The following is a 22129-nucleotide window of genomic DNA, read 5'->3' as shown; positions in this document are numbered from 1 at the left end:
ACATTCGAGTGACACTTATTACTTCTAAGCAGTACTCGAAGTAGAAATTCCAGCAGATGCATGATTGAATTTGGGGATAGGTGTGGGGAGGAATGCCTCCCCGATGACGTAGCGGTAACGACGTTCGATACCTGGTGGAGGCACATAGTAGTTCGGATCCTACTTTAAACTGTAGGTCTAGTCCCGATTAGCCATACTGTGCATAAAGTGGACTTAAAACACCAACTCAACCAAGGTGTGGGGAGAGGATGCTTACGTAAATTACCCTAGCAGTGGGGGATGCTATATTAAAATTTTCTTAACTGGAGGGACAACATCCTCCGCTTTTCTTCCCTCTTGGAATATTGCTTGGAAAACAATTTACTCTTCAACATTCCCAGTGCTCATTCGTTCTTGCCTCCGAGTCATGTTTAACAAAAAACACAGTGTTAATACGATATCGGCGCTTCGTGCAAACAAGAAAAAAACCGTAAATGAATTATATCAATGTAATAACGGCCTCATTGAAATACTAACGAAGCATTTATAAATAATAAGTCTAGATTAATATAGTACACCCGTTGCTGGCTTTGAGCAATAAATCAGTTTTATTGCCGACGCATGGCAGGGATGTGGTCAAGAGGGACTTTCATCTCTTGTAGAGATTCGGTTAATGAGCTGTGAAATCAGCTTCCACCTGAGTTTTCGCCAGATGTGACGTTTTGCTATCGCGTTTTAAAATTAACTGTCTCTGAATGCTAAGACGATTCGTATAAAAGAGTAAATCAGCGGAGGACAAGGTAGCAGTCGAGTGAGGCCAGCTCTAGGAAGAAGAACAATACTCAGAAGATGGGTTTGTGTGCGATGGTAAAGTGTTCCAGTGTAAATAGGTTCACCTGCGTGGTTGTTCGGAGGCACATTGCACAATGATTCGGCCTCCACGCTTGTGTAGTGTAATGATATCTTACTGTAATCAAAGGGTCTTGGATTAGATTCTCATTGGAGGCACATAGTGGTTCGGATCTCACTTTAAACTGCAGATGCAGTCTCGATTGGCCTATCTGCTGAGTATAAACTGCGCATAAAACGATTTTCTTGCTAATTTGTCAAGAAATTTGATTTTTATTGTAAGCCTCTCCAGTCTTTTAATCGACATATACCTATACATTTTTAGAAATTGTATTTTCGGGCTTTCGATGGATACGCTGAAGGTCATGGGTTTGATTCCTGGGTTGGTCGATTTCAGGTGCGAATTTTTCTAAGAATGACCGGCTTTGGGATTCATCCAACCTCTATAATGCAAGAGTAAAGGTGGCCGGACCGTGGTGCTGACCACATCACCTCCACACATGGCCTAGAACGTGTATGCGTGGAGTCCTACTGACTCATCCCCCCATATCACATGAATGGTTATCCTATTATATTTTCATAAAATTACTTTCGCAATTTATAAAATGATTTGACACCCACATAATCATGAATTAGAATTACATACCTTGCTTCTTATATACTTCTTATAACGTAACGACAAAATTTATGTTGTAAAATCATTATAACATTAAAAATAAAAAAATCGTGTGACGAATATTCCTTTTTTGGCAGAGAAGGCAGGTAATGGGAAAAAGACTACAGCCAAAGTTGTATGAATTTCAGCATGGTTTTACAGACCTAGAGTTGACGATCTGTATCTTTGCAGCTGATCTTGGCTACTCCACGCAGACAGTTTGATAGACTGTAGTTGCCACACACTCGTTGTTTGGCTGATCGACAACTCTTACAAGTAAGAGAAGAATGAAGCTCATTGGCTAAGGCAGCTTGTAGTTCCCCTCTTTGCTACTGCGCAGCCAGGTTTGGTCATGTGTCACTCGCAAAGATACAGCTCGACAACTATCAAAGGCAATTTTTCCCTGATTGTGCAAATTATTTTTAATCCTAGTCGCTGGCTCCTTGCTCATTGAAATATTACTGTCTGTAATAAAGGCAAGTTTGTGGCCCCTGTTGGCTAACATTAGTAACTGGATGCGCATCTCATATCTCAAGTTACATCATCGAGTCAATTCTGTAAAGGCATTATATTTTAGTTCATGTCTACTTGACTTACAACATTCCAGATGGAGCTAGAAATGTGACGTTCAGGTTTTCTTCTTAAAGGATAGAACTGTTGTATTACACAGAACCCTAGATATGTCAATTGGCACAAATATAAGTAGACTCCAGTAACACACTTGTCAGTTAATGCACTCTTGGTTCATCAGTATTGATTTGATGCATTTTGTGTTCTATATGCACATGTGGTTCTGTTGCGTCATAGATATTAGAATTGTGTGAAAGAGGATTATAGCATTAACTTCTTGCTTCTACAGGATATGTAATATTTACAATGGAATATTCTGATATTAAAAATTTGAGAACGCACTTAATGTTATTCAATATTTCAAAGGCTTTCCTGATTTCCTTGTAATTTAATATATTTTGTTTTATATTGTGAAAATATAATGTACGTTAACGTCTTAAAGCTAAATTTATGTCGGGATGTAGAATAGTTCCTGATAGGTTTTCGAGAGCTAACGTCACTCTTATCTTCAGGAATTAACCAATCCGTAGAGATGTGACAATGTCTCTAGAAAGCCCATCCGGAAAGCACCTGATCCATGACCATGCTGTTCAAGAAGCTTACGACGTGTTTTTTTTTTTTTCAGATAACTTTAGCCCTAATAGTTTTTGTGGCCGCTGGTGGTGCTGAGTCTCTCCAACCGCGTCGCTACAGTCAGTAAGTACTAATGCTTCAATCCTTCTGTAGTAAGTACGTACTTAGGGCCAAAATATACAACTGTACCAAGTTCCCGCCAAAAAAAAAGACGATAGTACGAGGGAAGGGATGTGTCAGCAAAAAAACAACCACGTGGACGAAACAACCACCGATGCCAAACCTTGCTGCACTCCTGTTGGTATAGGGTCAATGGCTTCTGCTTGTTATGGCCAACGAGCTATATATAGGATATAAACACTAGAGAGGAAACGAGGCAGCCATCTTTGAAACAATTTGAGCGGGGAGCAGGTAGCCCGTAAGTGGTCAGGCAGGGTGGACAGCTGATGGTAGCAAAGACGTTAACAAGCCGTAACCTGTGCATTACAGCTCACTTGGGACTTAACAAGGAATACTTACGCATTATAAACGAATTCTAATTTTGTACAGAGGAGTTGTTGACCTTTTCTAGAAAAAAACTTAGAGCTGTATAAGCTGATAATACAAAATTTGCACGCATATTACCTCGCAGAACTTTTCTCTTTTGCAAAGAATGATAGCCCCTTCGTGACACAAAATAGCTTAAAATTAAAGAATGTCTCCGTTTGTGCTTATTCCACAAGGTCCCGATAAATATGTAACTGTAGTATATTATCATATATTACCATAGGTGTGTGTGGGGGGGGGGTTTGAGAACTCGGACCCTGTGCGAAATAAAATAATTGTTTACGTGCCAGTTCTTACGAGTTTGTAGGACGCTGGTGCTTCCAATTATTCAAGTAATCTCGTTTCTCTTGACTTCACTGCTTGTTATCACAGATTGAAATATATCCTAAATTGCTGAAACTATATTCTAACAAAGAACTACATAAAATACATATTCAAATATTTTAATAAAAAGTTGTTAATGTGCACTATTCGTTTAATTATAGAATGAAACTGTAAAGTGACAATACTATTTTAGATGAAAGTGTGTTTCACAGCAGCGTCAAGCCGGCCCCCGTGGCGGAGTGGTTAGCACATCGCGCTACGATGCCAGGGGTCCCGGGTTCAAACCCGCAATGGTCATGGATGTTTGTGAGTGTCTATTTCATCAATTTCATCATATTATCAGTAATCTCCATCTTCGCAATTAGCCTAAATGTTTCATAAAAGCGAAGCAAAATATAGCAAATCAATATATCAATCACAACAGCGTGAAAATTCAATGCAAAGTTGAATTATTAAGATAATTATGATAGCCTGTTATTGGTTATGATATTAAAATGACACTTTGACAGCGGAGCCTTCAGTCGCTTTAGGGAATGATATCGAACACACACAGTTTTGCAATAAAATATTATCAAAGATGGAAAATAAATTTTAGAAAATTGTATTAGACTGCCATATTCTTAGTTTCAACCTTCAACATGTTTTGTCTATTGCTGTTAGGTAATAACACGAAATATAGTATAATTACGCCTGGGTTCGAAGTCTGGGTGGGAGCACATTTCGCTGATGTGCATTACACTAAACTGTGCGTCTGAATCAAATCCAGATTAGCTTCTCATAGCCTAAAGTAAAACTAAGAAGTTAAAATTAAGGTGAAAGAAGTTACAATTTTCGCGAGCATAAACTCTTGGCGAAAAAATAAAATGTCCAGTAAATAAAGGTTGTATTCATGCGACAAACGTTGTCTGCTTCCATTAATGAGAATAATATGTATGTGATACTTAACATGATGCTCGTATCGCACACCTATTCAGAAAGTCAAAACGAAAGAAAATTCAATTCTGCTTCTAAAATACCGTGCCCTTTTAGCCTTCCTTGGAACGCCTAATTGTTTACATTATTACATATATTACACTGTCTACAAGTATTCTACATGTATAGTCACATCAGGGCCTGCCCTACGTGGATGCGGGGCTGGGGGTATACAAAATACGCTGGCCTCTAACTAGAACTTTTCAGATATATGAAAAAATCAGTTTAATTTTAAAAAAAAATAAAAAAAGTTAATTAATACACATTTCGTATCATCACCTATGAATCAATAGATGAACAGGTTGAAGATTAAAATCAAGAATATAAATTAGTCTTTGTTTTCATTTTTGATGTGCCACTGATGCGACGTTCATTATATTTAATTACAATGTGTGTCTTCAATAACAAATTAATAATTTACGTATAAAAGTGGCAATTTTAATCATATCCAATAACATTCTCTATCATAATTCCCTTTTGTTTTCATTGGATATTAATGCTGTAGTGAATTTGCATGGTTTCATATAAAATAATATTTTTACTTCATGCTTTCACGAATAGTAGCTACATATTTTTATTTAATTGGATTGATTCTGCTTTCAGTAACTTTGGATATTTTAAAGAATGGCAAAGCAAACCGCTTTAGAAAAAAGTTAACTAAAAGTATGTAAGTCTCTTAACCACATGTAATTTATTCTAAGTTATTATTTTTGTTGATTTATGTTATTATTTTTCTTCTTATGTTCTGTTAATTCGTTCCAATGTAAAATGGCTAAAGCTGTATTTGGAATCTTCTATTAAATAAACAATTAAATTAAAAAATAAATAAAGTCAGGAAAAATCTATTTGTTTCTTAATTCGGAGCATCTGCGTCCTATAAACCCGTAATAAACGGCACAGAAACAATTATTTTTAACTGATGTGGACCTCTCTGAAGCAAGGGGGTCGAGGTTGCCCCCCCCCCCCACTTCCCCTAGTATACGTTGTCTACACAAGGATGGACATAACAAATCATTTCTCGTGCGAATTCTACTTGCTACACTTCAAAATATGATAAATAACAGTAATACAGTAATTAGCTACGCAAAATATGATAGTCCATTCGTTTTATCACTTCTATTTGTGCAGTTATACGCTGCACACCTTCGGCACATTGCGATTCTTTGGTAAACACTCAATGTTTTGACCACTCAAGACTTGGCCGCGTAAAAACCGGTTTAGGCCCTCTCTAGTGTTCATATATATAGAGCTCGTTGGTTAGGGCACATTGTCTGATGAGGCGCTAGAGTTTTATTTGCTTACTTCCGCAGAAAAACAGACGACACGAGTGCATTGGCAACAGCCTCCATGTGACTTAGTACTGAGTGGTGGCAAGCCATTACAGTTATGCATCTTGCTCTATAATATAAAAGTCGTCCTGCCTGAATATGTTCAATAGATTCGTGACGTTGATTTGTTTATGTGTGTGTTAACGACCGTCTCACTTTCTGTACAACAGTAATCCTCCTAACCTACGTGACACTTATTCAGGTATGATTGTCCCGGGTTCGATACCCGATGGAGGCATATAGTGGTTCGGATTCCACTTTAAACTGTTGACCCAGTCCCGATTACCCTATCTGTGCATAAAGTGAACTTAAAACTCAAACTCATTCATTCTTTCAGGAATGATTATTCAGAATAAAGCCAATGACATTATCTCTATTTATTACACTTAACCATTTGTGCAATATATAACAACACACATAAACAAGCTTTTTGGCAAGCATAAACGCAATTCTGATTCCACTAATCATCCAGAATAATTTCTGTCCCTGAACTGGATATCCTCCTAGGTTGGAATATCCAGGCAGGTCCATAACTTGAGCTACTACTTTGGAACTTGCTGGTATGCCCGTTAGGCCATTATGGGGTTTGTGAAATCACAGGTGTACGCCAACAAACCACGAACCCTTTTGGAACTGAAGGCGGAAATCATACGGGGCATTGGAGGCATCGGGACAGACATCTGCGTGAGGGTTATCAATAATTTTGTGAAGCGAATAAATGCATGCAGAGTCAGTAGGGGTGGACATATGCCTGACATTGTCTTTCATACGTAAATGGGAGATGTTACTGCTTACTTATATGTGAAATATAACTATTTTCATAATATTTTCCCTATTTTTATTTAATTTTCTAATTCGGCGTCCTATACCAAACACCCATATAGTATAATGTTGAAGTATTCGATGAATGTGTAGGTTAGACAAGTTTTAAGTCCCTCCCTGGAATAATCGTTCTTACTGATTGTAAGGTTGGCGTGATTTGAATCGAGCTTAAGTGACAGGTGTTATAGTGACATGACAATTCACATAAAATAGGTCCTTATAGTAAGTACCATTGCCGAAAAGCATAACGTTTGGAATATATTCTAACTCCCATTACTAACCGCAGTCCAAAGCTTGTGATACCGTGTTAAAACATTTAATCTTTGTGAAGAACATACATTCCTGAAAATCTAGACAGTAATTTTGGCTGTGGTTTCCTTAAGAGTTGTTCCGAAACGTATAGTCTATTTTTGATATGTCGAAGCAGTGTCGGTTTCGTTAAAAGTTGCAAATTTGAAATGAGGAAAGAAGATGCACTGTATATATCAGCAAAATGGAAGAACTTCGTTAAAGAAGCACCTACATGCACAGAATCATCTCCACACTCAATGACTTCATCGACACATAGAATTTGCATTTGACACCTGGCCAATCTTTCAGAGCCGGAATCCAGACCAATCAACGCCCAGTCGCTGTCCGACCGATCCCTGTGTACCCACAGAGACCTCAGCCAATCAACAGGCAGATGCAGCCACTGTATACCCTGCGCAACAAGAGGCGACCACAGATCGTGAGGCAGGTCTACAGGAAGGTGAAGAAGCAAACCATCCCTCTCGTCAACAGACCTGGAGCCCCGGCTTACCTCCATGGTCCAGCTGGTCAGCAGTACAGATACTCCCCTGCAGCCGGTCCATCCCAGTACTACGCTCCTCAACAGTCAATTCAGGTGGCTCCGCAACAACCTCTGCAGGTGGCTCCGCAAGAACAACTTCAGCTGGGTCCACAACAATTTCCGCTGGCTCCACAACAACTTCAGCAGCCAGGTTTGCAAGCCGCACATGGAAGTTACCAAAGCGGCAATGTTTACCAGGGCCAAAGTCCAAGTCTGCACACCCAGCAGGTGTCGCAAAATCCATCGATTCAACACTACCTTCTGCAGAATCAGCCAACGAAAGGATCACAGTCTTACTCTTACCTTAACATGTACCAGGGATGAACCAAAAATCCATTGTTAACTTGCGTTGTTGTTTGCATTGTTTTTGTCTTTTATATGAGCATTGTTGTTGATTTTTATTTTGTAATTATGATGTGTCGAATAAAGTTTTTGATTTTCGAATAATCTTTGATATTGTGCTGGTATGTAGGGTAAAGATTTTCAATTGGAAGTACAATGTGTGGCAATAAAGTTTCCGGATTGATTTTCAAATTCATTTCAGGTTACGTCGATAACAGACAGCTGGATAGGATACTGATCTGTGGACTTTCCTCTGTCTGCGCACAAACTTTTACGCACATGCGAGGGGCAGTCTGGCTGTAGCATTTGTTAGAAGCAAACCGTGCATCTGAGCTCCGTCGGAATCATGTTAAGTTCAAAAGTGGAACAACTTGTTAATATCACAAAACTTGGGAAATCCGCCACGAAAACTTACAATTAGTTGGAAAAAATTTGTGGGGATCAGTGTTTATTTCACACACGAGTTTTCGAGTAGTTTAAGAAGTTTAAAAGAGGATAGAGAAGGCGTCGGGAGGATCCACGATCAGGCCGCCCTTGCTCTTCGCGAACTCAAGTCAGTATCGAGAAGGTCGCTAAAAATAGTCGTTGATTCGGTGCCTGAAGGTCAGACTGTCAATCAGTTGTGTTTTAAGAATCTTTTGGGGACCCTTCGTGCACGGGTGAGAAGAAGGAGATCAGACATGTGGAAGAATGGCTCATGGATTCTTCATCAGGACACCGTTGCAATTCACAACGCGCTATCTGTGAAGAAGTAAAACACAACATTCCAGTGTTGGAATATCCACCGTACTCGCCGGACCTAGCCCCGTCCGACTTTTTTTCCTCCTAAAGTCAAGTCCGCACTAAAAGGAACCCGGTTCGAGTCTGTGGATTCGGTGAAAGCTAAATCGACGCAACTCTTGAACAGCATATCAGAAAATGACCTGCAACACTGCTTCTAACAGTCGAAGATCTGCGTGGAGCGGAGTAGGGATCGAGGAGAGGAATACATTGAAGGGTACAACATTTCGATTGTCTGATTTTTTTTTTCAATAAATGAGTTACAGCAAGAGTCCGGAAACTTTATTGCCACACCTCGTATATGATCGTTATTCCTTGATAGAATCGTGCAGTGATTTTCAACAATACTTTAAAATACGGGCTTCGGCAAAGGAGAGCAGAGTGGGCTACTTAGAGAACAGGCTTTTTCTGAACAATAAATTTGTTAACTCAATTTTTTCCCCTCAAAATTGTATAACAAACGTAACAAAAAATAGTGGATATTACCTCTGTTATCTGGAATGGTTAATGCAGTTGTTTTTAAAACACTTATACAGGGATAGCATAAATGGTGTGATAGATTTGAATCACGCTTTATGGAACTCAGAAGCACAACATTGCTGCGGATGTAAAGATAAACTCAAAACGTTTATGTTGGTCTACATTGCAGCCATGTAATATGTAACGGTCCGCCCTGGATCGTACTTGGTTCGATGGGTCTATTGAGCCTCGGCTTCACGCTCAGTATCTCTTCGGGGCTTGAGTCTCCTCGGCTCAAGGTTCGGGTTAATCCGGCTGCTTCAATCCTCGATGTAAGGTCCCTCGTAATTCTGGGTCAAAGGTTCTCAATCTACTTATAGATCTTGACCAAGATTCTATAAGCAATCGACAATCCTTTTTCCCACTAGGTTCTGTCGATATTCGGTTAAGTATCCAACTTCCTTTTCTCTTTTCAGCCTCTGACCAGAGAACCGAAAATTAATCCGTGACCACAGAATAAGAAAAGGTGTTCCCTGACCAGGGTCACAAACGTTGACTACCAACAGTCTATCGACCGATCCCGAATTCCGGTATATCTTAAGACAATCACAGCCCTCTCAATTATATCTCCTGGCCAGGAGCATAGAACCGATAGAACATAAGCCTTCTGACCAGAAGAGCTAAGTAATTGTCCTAAGGTAATCCATTTATAAACTAATTCCTAATAGCGACGTGGAAGTAAGCGCAGAAGTAAGAGTGTGGATAGAAAAGACGGTAATACGAGTTCCGTATTTATCTGGAGTTCGAATACAAAAGGCCACGGGCCACCGAGCTTCGCTGCTTATATAGCATTTCTCGGTGTCGTGAAGGATTTACCAACTTTTATCTTAACATCAATTTTACATTACAATAAAATACATATTAATAAAATATCAATGAGGAACATAATTAGCTACATGCAGAAATTACTATTTTTAACCTTTTGTGAATATTAAATATGCAATATAATTTTAATTGTTACACTCAGCATTTAATTTGACTAGGGAGTATGGCTTCTTCCAACTCCCCTCTCTCCCTGCAACGGCCTCGCGAAAAGACAACAAAGAAAAGAAAGAAAGTTTACAACGTTAAAATGTTAAGCAATCTTTTTTTTTAAATACAGGTTTTGTCTTGCGCGGGCATAACTTTCGTTTACCTTAACGTAACTAAATTCTGATTACACCGTCTTGCAGTAAAAGAATCAGGGATTAATATGATATTAGTTAAATTATTGTCCGCCAAGGGACACGACAGATATAGCGTGGGGAAGACAGCCTAATCTTTCGTCTTTTCCCCGGTTTCAACGTTTACATAAAGTTGAGTCTGCCTGGCTTCTACACAATAGCGATTGCTTTCTCGCATTGTTGTCACCGATAATGAAATTCCAGCTCAGCTTGCTGGCAGAAAGAAACAAACTCTTTGAACTTATATTTAACATCAGGATGTATAGTCTATATACGAGGTGTGTTCCACTTTTCTTGGTAATTAACCATTAACACACAAACATTTTAAGTACCAAACAAAGAAAAATATTAAGTTTATATACACATTTGTAACGTGGAACTGCTACACGTTACAAATATGCACTGTTTGCCACCAGGAGCGACATTAGAGAAAATGGCTTCATTGAAGACAGCGTTTGGAACCTCTACACGCAGTTCCTATCGACATTTTCATACAGAGAGTACCACATACGAATTGCATGCCGGGCCTGCCATATTGTGCAGTGGCAACGTCGTCGTAATCAAGGGGTCCCGGGTTCGATAGCCGGTGGAGGCTCATAGTGGTTCGGATCTCACTTCAAACTGTTGGTCCAGTCCCGATTAGTCTTACTGTGCACAAAGTGGACTTAATACACCAACTCAATTAATGAATAAGCTGTTCCCTGGATGGATATTCAGCCAACTCGTTGCACACGAATAACAGATTTGTGAATATGTGGAAAACTCTACTGTGTTCGATATAAGCCATTTTCTCTAGTATCGCCCCTGGTGGTAAGCAGTGTACTCTCTGTGGTTGCAGTGTTGACCAACATCAACCTTTGGAGTATATCTTTCCATCTGTACATATTTTGTGCACCTTGATTCGATTTAAGGTGAGTAGTGTATGTTTGAAATCGATCACATCATTCATGTTAACCCTATATTATTGTACCCTTCGACGGTGCACTAATGAATGATAATCGTGCCTGATCGTGTTGTAAAAATACGCTATCTGGAAGACGGAAACACTTTTTGAACCCATTTGCAACACTCCTGTTGACACTCATTTCTTCGTCATTGGGTAGGGCTCACGTGAAGACACTCTTCATTGCAATTCAACACTCGTGGTCACAGCAATAGAAACGACAATTATATTGTAATAATTTATTATCTTGCAAATACATCGTTCCCTTTAGTATTATAAAGCTTGAAAGAAGTGTGAGCTCTTGCTTTATTTCCAAGTTTTCCGTCCCAGGAGTACTGCCAGACGTCTTCTATATTCTGTTCGTGGTTCGAAGCATGTATTATTGATGGTCCGAAGCTTGGAAGGTCATTTATTCCTCCGCCGTAGTCTTTCTGGCCCAGTACTTCAGTGTTCTGATTCGGGAAGCTGTGAGGTTCGTTGTTCAGGAAAGGAGGTAAGGCTGGCTTCTTCTGGTTCGAGTTAATCAGAGGAAAGTTTGTTGCACTGATTTGGGTCTGAAATTGTTGTGGTTTGCCACGAACCTGAGTTGTTGGATGTGGTTGTTTTTGTATTAATTGTTCTGTGGAAGAACCTATTGGTATCTGGAAGTTCTGTGGTTGAAACAAGTTCTGGAATGGTTCTTCCTTTGGTTGCTTTTGGATAAAATTCTGTGTAGAAGAACTGATTGGATTCTGGAAGTTTTGTGCCCGGAATTGGTTATGGAATGGTTCTCCCTTCAGTTTCTTATGTATGGATTGATGAGCAGAAGAACCGATTGGAGTCTGCAAGTTATGATCCTCGAACTGGTTCTGGAATGGTTCTGCCTTTGGTTGCTTATGGATGGATTGATGTGTTGAAGAACTGATTGGAATCTGCAAGTTATGGCCCTCAAACTGGTTGTGGACGGAATGATCTGACGAAGAATCTAATGGAGTCTGCAAGTGTTGGGGTTGGAACTGGTTCAGGTATGGTTCTCCTTTCGGTTGCTTACGGGCGGAGTTGTCTGGGGAAGGAACAATTGAAGTCTGGAAGTTCTGTGCCTGGAACATCATATCGTTTGGTTCCCTTGGGAATGACTGTTCTAGAAGAGAACTTGCGGACGTTATTTGGGTTTGGAAGTTGTTCGGTTCAAACATGCCCTCAACTGACCCTGTTTCCTTGGGGAAGGAATGCTGCAAGAAAGAGTTTGCGGCACTGATCTGACTCTGGAAACTATGTGGTAGGAACTCGCCCTCATAAAATTCATCATATGGTTCTTCAGGAAAGGAATGGCCAGGCAAAGGATGCGTGACACTGATTTGGTTCTCGGTTTGATGTGGTTGCTTGTGGAAGAACTTATCTGGTAATGGGTGGCTGACGCTGATTTGGTTCTGCAAATGGTTTGGCTGGAAGCGTGTTTTCTGCGGTTGTTTTTTGAAAGACTGGTCTGGTGATAGATATGTGTCACTGATTTGGTTCTGAAACTGGCTTTGGAAAGGAGGTTCCTTGTGGAAAGGCTGGCCTAAAGAAGGAATTGTGGCACTGATTTGGCTTTGGAAGCTGTGTGGCGTTTCCAACTGGAAGTTCTGGTCGGGGAAAGGATGCAAAGCACGGATTTGATTCTGGAAGGGAGTTGGCTGGAACACTTCGTTGAATTGCGGGCCTAGAGGATTCGGAAAAACAGCTTGGACATTCAGTAGAGGTTTCTTGTTTCCGAACTGAACCACACCAATGTCATTGGCGATCAAGTCATCCACTTCATGATTCTGGAACTTTAAGTCGCCTATCTGATTCTGCAGCACCATGTTGTTGATATCGCCGTGAAACTCGTGACTCGTGATAGGATCGTGGAACGGAACATCCATCGGGATGTGGTTTGGCGAGATTGGATTCTCCAGGTCTGGAAGAGGGGGTTGGCGGAATTTCGTGGGCGGAACACGAATTCGACCGAACGGCCTGGGTTTCCGGAATGGTCGTCTGCGCAACAAGCGCATCGGGGCTCCGTGGCGTATGACTACGTACCTCGGCCTCTTCACGTGACCATGATTAGGGAATCTGGAACGCTTGTGCTTGCGGACATGGCGATGATGGCGGTGATTGTGATGATGCGGACGACGGTTACTAACATCGCGCTTTCTGTGGATGACGCTTACTGATCGCCTGAAAAGAGAAAATTTGATTTATGTTACATCGCTTTTTAACTAATTGTAACTAATTGCGAATGTGAGGATGAATAGTGCTCAGATGAAGTTGAAGAAAGGACAATTAGGAAGACACATGAACAGGATACATCAAGAGGCTAACAGAATATTATATTGGTTGTGAGTACAGATAAAGCCTCGGTAGTCTGCAAAATGCACGTTAGACTGGTCCAGCATTTACAAAATTTTCCATTTTGTTAGAGTAAAACAAGACTTCCTCAGTTGGGTGCCAATCATCTAAAATCACCCCCCCCCCCACACACACACAAAGTTTGCTATCCGAACGACATTTTCAGGCCGTACCGCATGGATTTTATTATTTTTCTATAAGGAAAACATGCCTGGAATGTATGCATCCCAGCCGAACCTGATCTAAATTAAAGAGCTCTAAACCTGGGGCTCCTAACCTAACAATCCCGCTTAGTTCTAATGCATATGTGGTTGGTCAAGAGAACCAGGTTTAGGCTGTTAGCAGCTGCATGTGCCCCGCACCAGACTCTCTCTGGGGTCGCCTCTACTGAATGGAACCTGTTCGGATGAACTTCTACACTGTTGTGATTCGCGCCTGAACCAGCCATAACAGTATGATTACGAGCCTAAACATGGGAGTTTCCTGCTAATACACGATTGCGTTCAGACAGGCTTATTAACAGTATAGAGTGCAGTCGCAGATACTTGTGTTGTACTGTAACAAAGCTGTCTTACAATCCGGACGTGTCTGCTACTGTACAGTCACCGGCAATAAAAATGGAACACCTAAAAGTCATTTTCACGTCGTGAAGGCACAATGGATCTTATAGGGAAACCGCGCGGTGTTGCCATTTAAGTTTCGCTGGCTCTTAACGGCGACCGGAATTACCGCGCTTCCTTCCTTTCACAATAAACATCTTGTATGTATTTTATATTGTTCTAGTTGTTGTCACATTTGTTGTAGTTGTTAGTTTTCAATTAAGATAATAATATTATTAACCCGAGTTAAGAAAACACGGAGTGACTCTCATGAAATGCAAGCAGAATTCCTCTATTTCATAAAGCAGCATTGAATCATCAAATGTATTAATACAGTCTTTCCTAGATGCTATATAATAAGTATTACCTTAATCGGTAACACTTATTGTATAAGGTGCCAAATGATAACGAGACTAAGAGACACGTCAGTCTTTCTACTTACTTCGCGGGCTGTTCGGCTTAAAACAAACTGCATTTATAGTGAAGTAACGGTTCTGGGAACCTTTGAGAGAAGGCAGAAAATAATTTCATCATTATCTTTACAACTTTGTCGCTGTGAGTTTTTACGTAGACTTTTGAACAAAATTTCGCTGGAGACGACATTTTCCACTGCGCCAATAATAAAATCCACACATTTTATTCGACAATTTATTTTTTTAAAGACATGCTTTTTAAAAATATTGACAAATTCTCAAAAGCACCATCACCAATGATAATTGCACAGTAGTGTCGATTTTTTTCGTAAGAATTGCCCCGATTTTCGGTATGCTTTAACGTTTTGAATGGAAATTATGTTCAAAATTTGGTTTCAATGACAACTTGCATTTTAATTATTTAAAATAATATGAAATAAAGTTTAAAATTTTCGTCCTCAACAGATCGTATTCCACATAAAATTTCCTTCATTACTGTATTTTTTATTTACTTCACATAAATTTTAAAACATATATTTGGCAACAGCGCGCGTTATTTCCCCATAGCATTGTTCATGATAGTCCATTGTGCCATCACGACGTGAAGTCTGATATGTGTTGCCTAACTCTACGATGCTGGTTGAAATTACCATTGAAAACTTGCTATTAAAATCCACTTATCGCCGTATAGTTAGGCAAAACCCATAACGCTTTTCAGGAAAGCGTGTATTTCAGGATCTAGTTGTCGCATTTTTATTGCCGCTGACTGTACAGTCGCTATACAAAACCTATTGCATTCATACGAGATGTAAGAACTAGCTGTTAACCTTATTATTTACCAACATATTTCTATTCTGTAACAAAGTAAATGTCTGTACAATGCACAATCATCAAAAAAGAAAAAAAAGTTGGTAGAGCAATAAAACAATCAGTAATAACGGTTTCACATAATATTTAGTAAAATGATTACATTGTTTTGTATTACTAAAATCAGTGTACTCCATGCTTGTTTCTGAAGACAATGTAAAGATGTCGTTGCTAGCACTAGTAAGGTTAAATAATTGATATTTTAATTAGAATATAAGTAAGTACTACAAAAACTCAGAAAAAGTCAACAAATAATTGAGTCTATCAATAATTTAGAATGTACTTTTAATATTATTCACTTGTGTAAATGGAAGAAATGTTGTAACAGAATTAATTATAGAATATTTCTATTAAAATCACTACTTGTACACACAACACACAAATGCATCAATTTATATAGTGTCTCATAATTGGTCGTAGCTTCTAATTTGGTGCATTTTTATTGCATTCCAAAGAAAATGGAGTGTTAACACGAGTAAAGAATGCACGTATAAAATGGAAGAAAAAGTTTTAATACATTTCCTTGCTTTTTTGTACGTTTTATCGAATCGTTATTTCACATAAATGTTTGCCCTTCCATGCATTTTTATGTTACGGTAATATTCATTAATGTTCTTGTTAATTTGTTGCTAAAGATCTGGAATAAATATTCTCTCAAACAGGAACTTGAGAATTAACTAGTTAATACCTTGTGCAATATACAGGATGTTTCAATAAAGAAAGTAACTGAAAGTACCCAAAACAAACCATATTCAGTTACCTTTTTACTGAGACTCCCTGTAATCTTATTTTCTGCATTCAGAAAAAGAAGAGACATTAATTTATCAAATCATTAGGATGGGCAATTTTAAGACATTAGAATAATTTAGATTTCTTTGATATAAAAAAGAAGTTTACAAAATATTTGATACATATCAGCAAGTAGAGGACCAGGGTCTGCCTGCCGACTGCCGGATTCACTCCCACTTGCCTCAGCAGATGTGGGATATCATCTAGCCAGTTAGGGGGTGACGTGTGGTCAGCACCACGAACCTACAGTCTATGTTGTAAGTTTCCATGACCGGGTTACACTGCTCATTCGTAGCCACCAATTTCCTCACGATGGTGAGTGCCCAAAGGCTCCATACACAGCCCGAAATCTCAGGAGAAAAGTTGTATTTACATGTATTTTAATGCATATACACAGAACGCAAGGCAAAATGGCTTGACTCCAGTTTCAAATTAAAGTGCATAAATTTATTTTAGTGCATCAAAACGCAGACAGAAATGCATCACAGGGTACTTCCATCACCCATGGTTCCGTGAAATGCACTGAAAATGCATCAATTGATATCAGACACGGTTTGAAAGAAACCAGAGTGGCTGTTAAGTATGTCAATGGATGCACAAAAAAGGCATCAATCTTAATTCGATGCATTTCGAGTTCTCTGTGTAGGCTGTGCATTCTGATCTTGTCTTGAAGTTAGAGCATTTATGCACTGTCTTGACTTCATAATTGCATAATTGCAGGCGCGAACGCACTGGAATTGCTCGTATATAGAGGGACCACGTGAGTTATTGTGCAATAACATACAAAATTATATATTTTTTTATTATTTCTCTACTTACCTTCTCGACCAACGGGCCTCGCTATATTGGATCAGCACCGCCAAGAAGAATACTATCAGGAATGGAATCTGAAATAAGACAAACAGAACATTTTATGGTAGTTAAAAAAGTGATTTGATCATACGCATAACTCGAAATGCATCATATGATGCATTTTGGCGAATCAGTTGACACAATTTATATATAATTTTGGTTCCTTTGAAGTGACCATGTCTTTTCTTTTCAATTGGTGCATTTTTATTGCAACGCAAGGAAAATCAGCTGATAAAAGTACCCTTTGATGCACTTCTATATGCATTTTGATGCACAAAAATGCATCATTAGCACTTTATGCATTTGAATGTGTTACTGGAGTCAACATATTTGTGTCAATTGACACATTTTGTATTCTGTGTGTGTGGCTGCGCGCACATTTTACTTGATACGCCAGTAGCGAATCGTCACCGAAATACTCGTATTTTGGCCAATACGTGAGTTGCTTTGCTGGTATCGTATTTTGTATCCACGACATATCTCGTGGGAATCATTATGGAGAAATGTGTACTGAAGTCTACGGTATGCATATGTGGGTTATTGGAGGTTGGACCTAAAGTCTATAAAGTTTATTTTCTGAAACTTTTAAATATGTATTTTCTCGGAAATAAACCCGGTTCTCTCTAGTGTATAAAGGGCAATTTCATTGTGACACGTGTCAGGCAAATTTACATTCATTTCTTAAATTATTTTCTTAGCACCTTCAAATATGTTACTATATCAATTTATGTAATTTCGTTTTCCTTGATGAAAGTTATTTAATTTCAATTTCAATTTTCAGCTACAGAAAATACATTTTTTTAATTGTGATAGGCAATTTGAGATTTGACTTTAAGACTTTCTTCAGTTTTTCAGAAAAACTTTGTAAAATATATGGGTTTACAGAAACAATTTTATTTTATTTTTACAAAGCAAACTTTAGTCGACGCTTAGATACTTTTTGTTTCTAAAAATATTAGAGGAGAAAGTCTAAATATGGGCGAAGGTTTAAATATGGGTTTTGGAATTATCAGCGCTTCCGGGTGCTGCAGCCTGACAGACGCTAAGGGAACTGGTTATCTGTCAAGGACAAAGGTTGCGGCGCCAATTCGCAAGATAAAGTGGTGGTTAGCTTCGGCCTTGGACGCTGTTATAGAATTGCGACCTCCGAAAACTTTTTGCAGGTATGTTTTAACTCAGCGTTTTCTGAATTCTCATCAGCTTTGTATAGGTTATGATATTAGCGGTACATAAAACAAATCTGTGCTTTTATAATGCCATGATTTGTTTGTGAAATATGTAGCACAGAGAGCGAAAATAAATTGAAGAAGAAAAATAGCGTGATGGTCTAAATATGGGCTATGACATGAGGTCTAATGTTTAGATCACATTTCCAACAAATATTTGGATGTTTTTCTTAATTTCGATTTTTTCCCATTCCGCGTGATTTTCAAAACAACAGATTATTCATAAATATGAATTTTATAATGTTTTAGTGATAAATGACTGTTTTTTAAATTTTAATTGCTTTTTGTGATATTGCCACTAGTAGCCCATATTTAGACCACAATTTTGAAATATATCATTTTACCATTTTTTGGAAATTGCTCTTTTTTTTTTAAAAAAAAGGGAGACCTTCTATACTTTAGCATGCTATTACATTTAAGTATATATTTCATAGATATGCATTTTAAAGGCAGGTGCTTGATATTTTAATTTTTTCCTCCGAAAATGACAAAAAGGGGGCGCCCATATTTAGACCTTTTTCTCTACTACATACTTTCTTATAAACATTTTTTGCCTGTGACGGGTGTGACATCATGCACATTATTTACTTTGTAGGATTCAAAGGCTATGGAAATTATCATGAATAGATTCTTCAAACCAAGGTTTATTTCAGAAATGAAGTCTAGCACTTCAGAGCTTAAGATATCCAAACAATAAATGAGACAATTAGAACTAAATTAGAATGAAATTAATTTTCTTGTGGTATTTTACTATATCATAATGAAACTAATTTAAGTGGACTACACACAAAAAATCCCACTTCTGTCATAAAAAGTAATACGTTTAAGACAATAGGTTATTTTAAACCGATGAAACTGATGTTTGTATTAATAATCCCAAATTCTAATCTTTATGGATAAGGATTCGTAATAGATTTACTATACAGTAAAACCTCTTTAATCCGGACCCCGATAAGCGAGACTTAGCGTAATCCGGAGAGGCAAAAGGGGGGGGGAGCAGATTGCAAGGTTTTAAATGTGGCTAGATGTCAACAAGAGAATTTCCCAAAGAAAAGGTAGTCAACCACTGATGAAATTCTCTTTCCCGCAGACTTTGTACTGTAGGTACTGAATAGTGTATTTAGGCCTATGCCCTTTCTTTTATGTTATTTTAGTTAATCCGGACTTTCGTTAAACCGACTAACTTATCCCCCCCCCATTAGTCCGGATTAACGAAGTTTTACTGTATTCCATTTTGTGAAATGTGTATTTTTACATTGTACTGGGTGAGTCTTTTAAAAGAGGCCATGTGGAAAATGCGCTCCTTGCATGTAGGCAACCTTGGTACACCGAAGAGAAGAGCGGGGCAGAGAACAGTCCAGGATATGTCATGTCATGTCATGTTGTCGAATATGCTTGGCACCGATATCCTGGACTGTTCTCTAACCCGCTCTTCTCTTCGGTGTACCAAGGTTGCCTACATGCAAGGAGCGCATTTTCCACGGGGCCTCTTTTAAAAGACTCACCCAGTATAAGAGAACGTTTACCAAGTTGGAAGTTTTAGGAATATCTGAAGTGGCAAACCGTAAGCGACGCATGGTGACCTCTGCTTCTTGCAGGCGAACTAGGCTCTGGCGCCTGGACCACGACCACAATAATCATTTGCGGGGTCCTCTTGACCTGTCTATGTCTTGTGTTTTGAGTGCCTTTTTAGAACCTCAGCTTTTGACCTACTTAAGGAGATTTTAATCCTCACTGATAGTATAGTTTTAGTTCTTGCTAAGTAATGAATTAATTAATTAGTTTTAACCATTTGGTAAGGAAGTTTTAACAGAGATATTTGCTTGATATGGGCCTGTCCTCAATTTTGTTTTAGCTAAGGGGGGTATCATTGTATTGCCTGACGGGCAGAAATAACCAATATGTCGATGTATTCATGGTATAAAAATTAATGAATCATAAACGACAAATGTTGCTTGGAAAATAAACTTTCATAAACAAATGCAATATTTCGTACCGAAGCGATATGACAAGCTACAGTGTCGCTCGTACTGGATCACTTTCCCTCTAGCATTCATCGTGTCACTGATGATAGAAGAGGACTGTGATATGAGGAAGGAATTTTGTGAATCAATGTTTCGGGAAAAGTGAATAGACACAATTGCCGAATTGGGGGGGGGGGGTTGAGAATCTACATGAGTTCGAGACATATAAGCTGGATAGCCTCAAGGTCAATGTGTGGTGCGCAGTTTCCATGGACCACCTCGTTGATGCATTCTTCTTCAAGGAGGACACTGTGAATGGCGCCAGCTAGCTGATCATGCTACAGACATTTCTTGTCCCGGAACTTCAGAGGTTAGGCATCATCAATAAAGCTCACTTCCAGCAAGATGGTGACTGTACCTACAGTTTTAAACCACTATGTGTCCCCACCGGGTATCGAACTTGGGATCGTTCCTTCTCGACGACGTTACCACTACGTAACTCTTAAGATGAAGGCACATTTAGGGGGTATGGGGGGTAGGGCCTCAGAAATTCTCGATCTCGGCCATCTTTGGAGGTGATATGTTGATTTGCTTTATTTTACTTCTCTATTTGTGGCACTTTTGGCTAATTTGCGAAGATACGGATGAGTGATGGCATGCACACATACGGGTGTTCACAATAAATATTTTATACTGAATGGAGATTTACTCCTCTCCCTTGTAACTTCATCTTCAATTGAAAAAGTGAGAATAACCAGTTCAACTTATTTTCAACAATTTCCCCAAAAATCACGCTATATTTGAAGTAATAGAAGATTTTTTATTCAATTAACACCCTTTTAATTACGCAATTTACAATTAGCAATGGCTAGTGCAAACTAATTAGTATAACATGCAATCTCACGTATGTACAACGCAAGACTACCATACTTCGCAATCTACTTTCTATTACACCGACTATATGTTAACCAACGACATTCATTCAGCATTGAAAGCACGTGCATCGTTAGCGAGACAGAGGGGAGGACGCGTCCAGTCCAGAAAAAATGTATTTTGTGTATTAAGATATTTGCTTGTGATTCAAGTGCCAGTCAATGTGACATTGCTCATATTTCTTCTTCCGTCGTGTTTCGTATTTTTGCACCTAGCATCATATCGCCATGGTTCAGAGAGGTTGATTTTCGACCATTTCAAGCAAGGGTTCCCAAACTTCTTTGCTTCACGGCGCCCTTAGTGTTTCAAGATTTTTCGGCTGCGCCCAGAATGTAGCCCCCTCTAACACTTACAATGCTCAGTTACTTGTAAGATTGCATGCCTTAAGTTAAAAATTAAACACGTATTTCAAATTCAGAAACATTTCATGTGTAAAAATGTAGGGTAACCGGCTACAATAACGCCACGGATGCAATAACGCCGTTTGATTTTCAACTGTTTTCTACAGGAAGACGAAGCAGGTGGCAGCACTCTGCAGCATGCCTTGGTGTAGAGGAAAGGTTGTTGTTGCTAGACTCCGATAATTGTCGTTCTGTTCAATGTGTGTTTTGTCTTGTGCTTCTTTAGGGAAAACGCTAACAGGATTTCAACAACGGAAACATAAGTGAAGTTTTTTTGTTTCCTTGTACTACATATCGCTAGGCAGGCATGCTTATCAGAGTTTTTGTAGGGATTTTTTCTAGAATACAGTGTTCCATGAGGAGTGTATTTACCATGTTCTTACGATCTTCAAGTTTAGCAGGGAGCACTGGCGTGGTGGAATGTGCCCCCTCTTGGTTGGCTACAATAACGCCGTACGCGAAGGATACAATAGCGCCATGGTTTTCCTTCTAAAAATAATTATCAGTAATGTGGTGTTGAAAGAAGTGTGCGTTGCTAT

General features: G+C 39.0%; 2 protein-coding genes across 3 annotated transcripts in view; one reads left to right on the top strand and one right to left on the bottom strand.

Moving 5' to 3' along the window:
* The window catches only part of LOC145988309 (uncharacterized), a 264996-nt gene extending 257129 nt beyond the window's left edge, over positions 1–7867 (top strand). Inside the window, exons 1-3 of one of the 2 annotated variants that reach the window (XM_083123174.1) lie at positions 794–846; positions 2679–2749; positions 7219–7867. In XM_083123174.1, coding sequence (XP_082979300.1) covers positions 829–846; positions 2679–2749; positions 7219–7774 — 645 coding nt within the window. In that variant the 5' untranslated portion in view covers positions 794–828 and the 3' untranslated portion in view covers positions 7775–7867. Of the gene's footprint in view, positions 1–793; positions 847–2678; positions 2750–7218 lie in introns of those variants that run through there. The other variant, XM_083123173.1, reaches the window with a different exon arrangement.
* A 3572-nt stretch (positions 7868–11439) lies between these two features.
* Positions 11440–19869, bottom strand: LOC145987982 (uncharacterized). Its single transcript, XM_083122822.1, has 3 exons — positions 19798–19869; positions 17034–17101; positions 11440–13375 (listed from the first exon to the last, which is right to left on the bottom strand). The coding sequence occupies exons 1-3, from the start codon at positions 19867–19869 to the stop codon at positions 11440–11442; spliced, it is 2076 nt and encodes a 691-aa protein (XP_082978948.1).
* Positions 19870–22129: the final 2260 nt, after the last annotated feature.

Source organism: Lepisma saccharinum, chromosome 5 (assembly GCF_977018435.1).
Source record: "Lepisma saccharinum chromosome 5, izLepSacc3.1, whole genome shotgun sequence".
Taxonomy (NCBI): Eukaryota; Metazoa; Arthropoda; class Insecta; order Zygentoma; family Lepismatidae; genus Lepisma; species Lepisma saccharinum.
The sequence above is the reverse complement of the archived record's forward strand: the minus strand, read 5'-3'. Positions and strand labels throughout refer to the sequence as shown.

Coding starts and splice junctions, on each gene's coding strand:
- LOC145987982 (XM_083122822.1), bottom strand. CDS start 19,869: ATGCGTCGCTTACGGTTTGCCACTTCAGATATTCCTAAAACTTCCAAC. Junction 17,102..19,797: donor TAAACGTTCTCTTATACTGG/GTGAGTCTTTTA, acceptor GTCTTATTTCAG/ATTCCATTCCTGATAGTATT. Junction 13,376..17,033: donor GAGGCCCGTTGGTCGAGAAG/GTAAGTAGAGAA, acceptor TTCTCTTTTCAG/GCGATCAGTAAGCGTCATCC.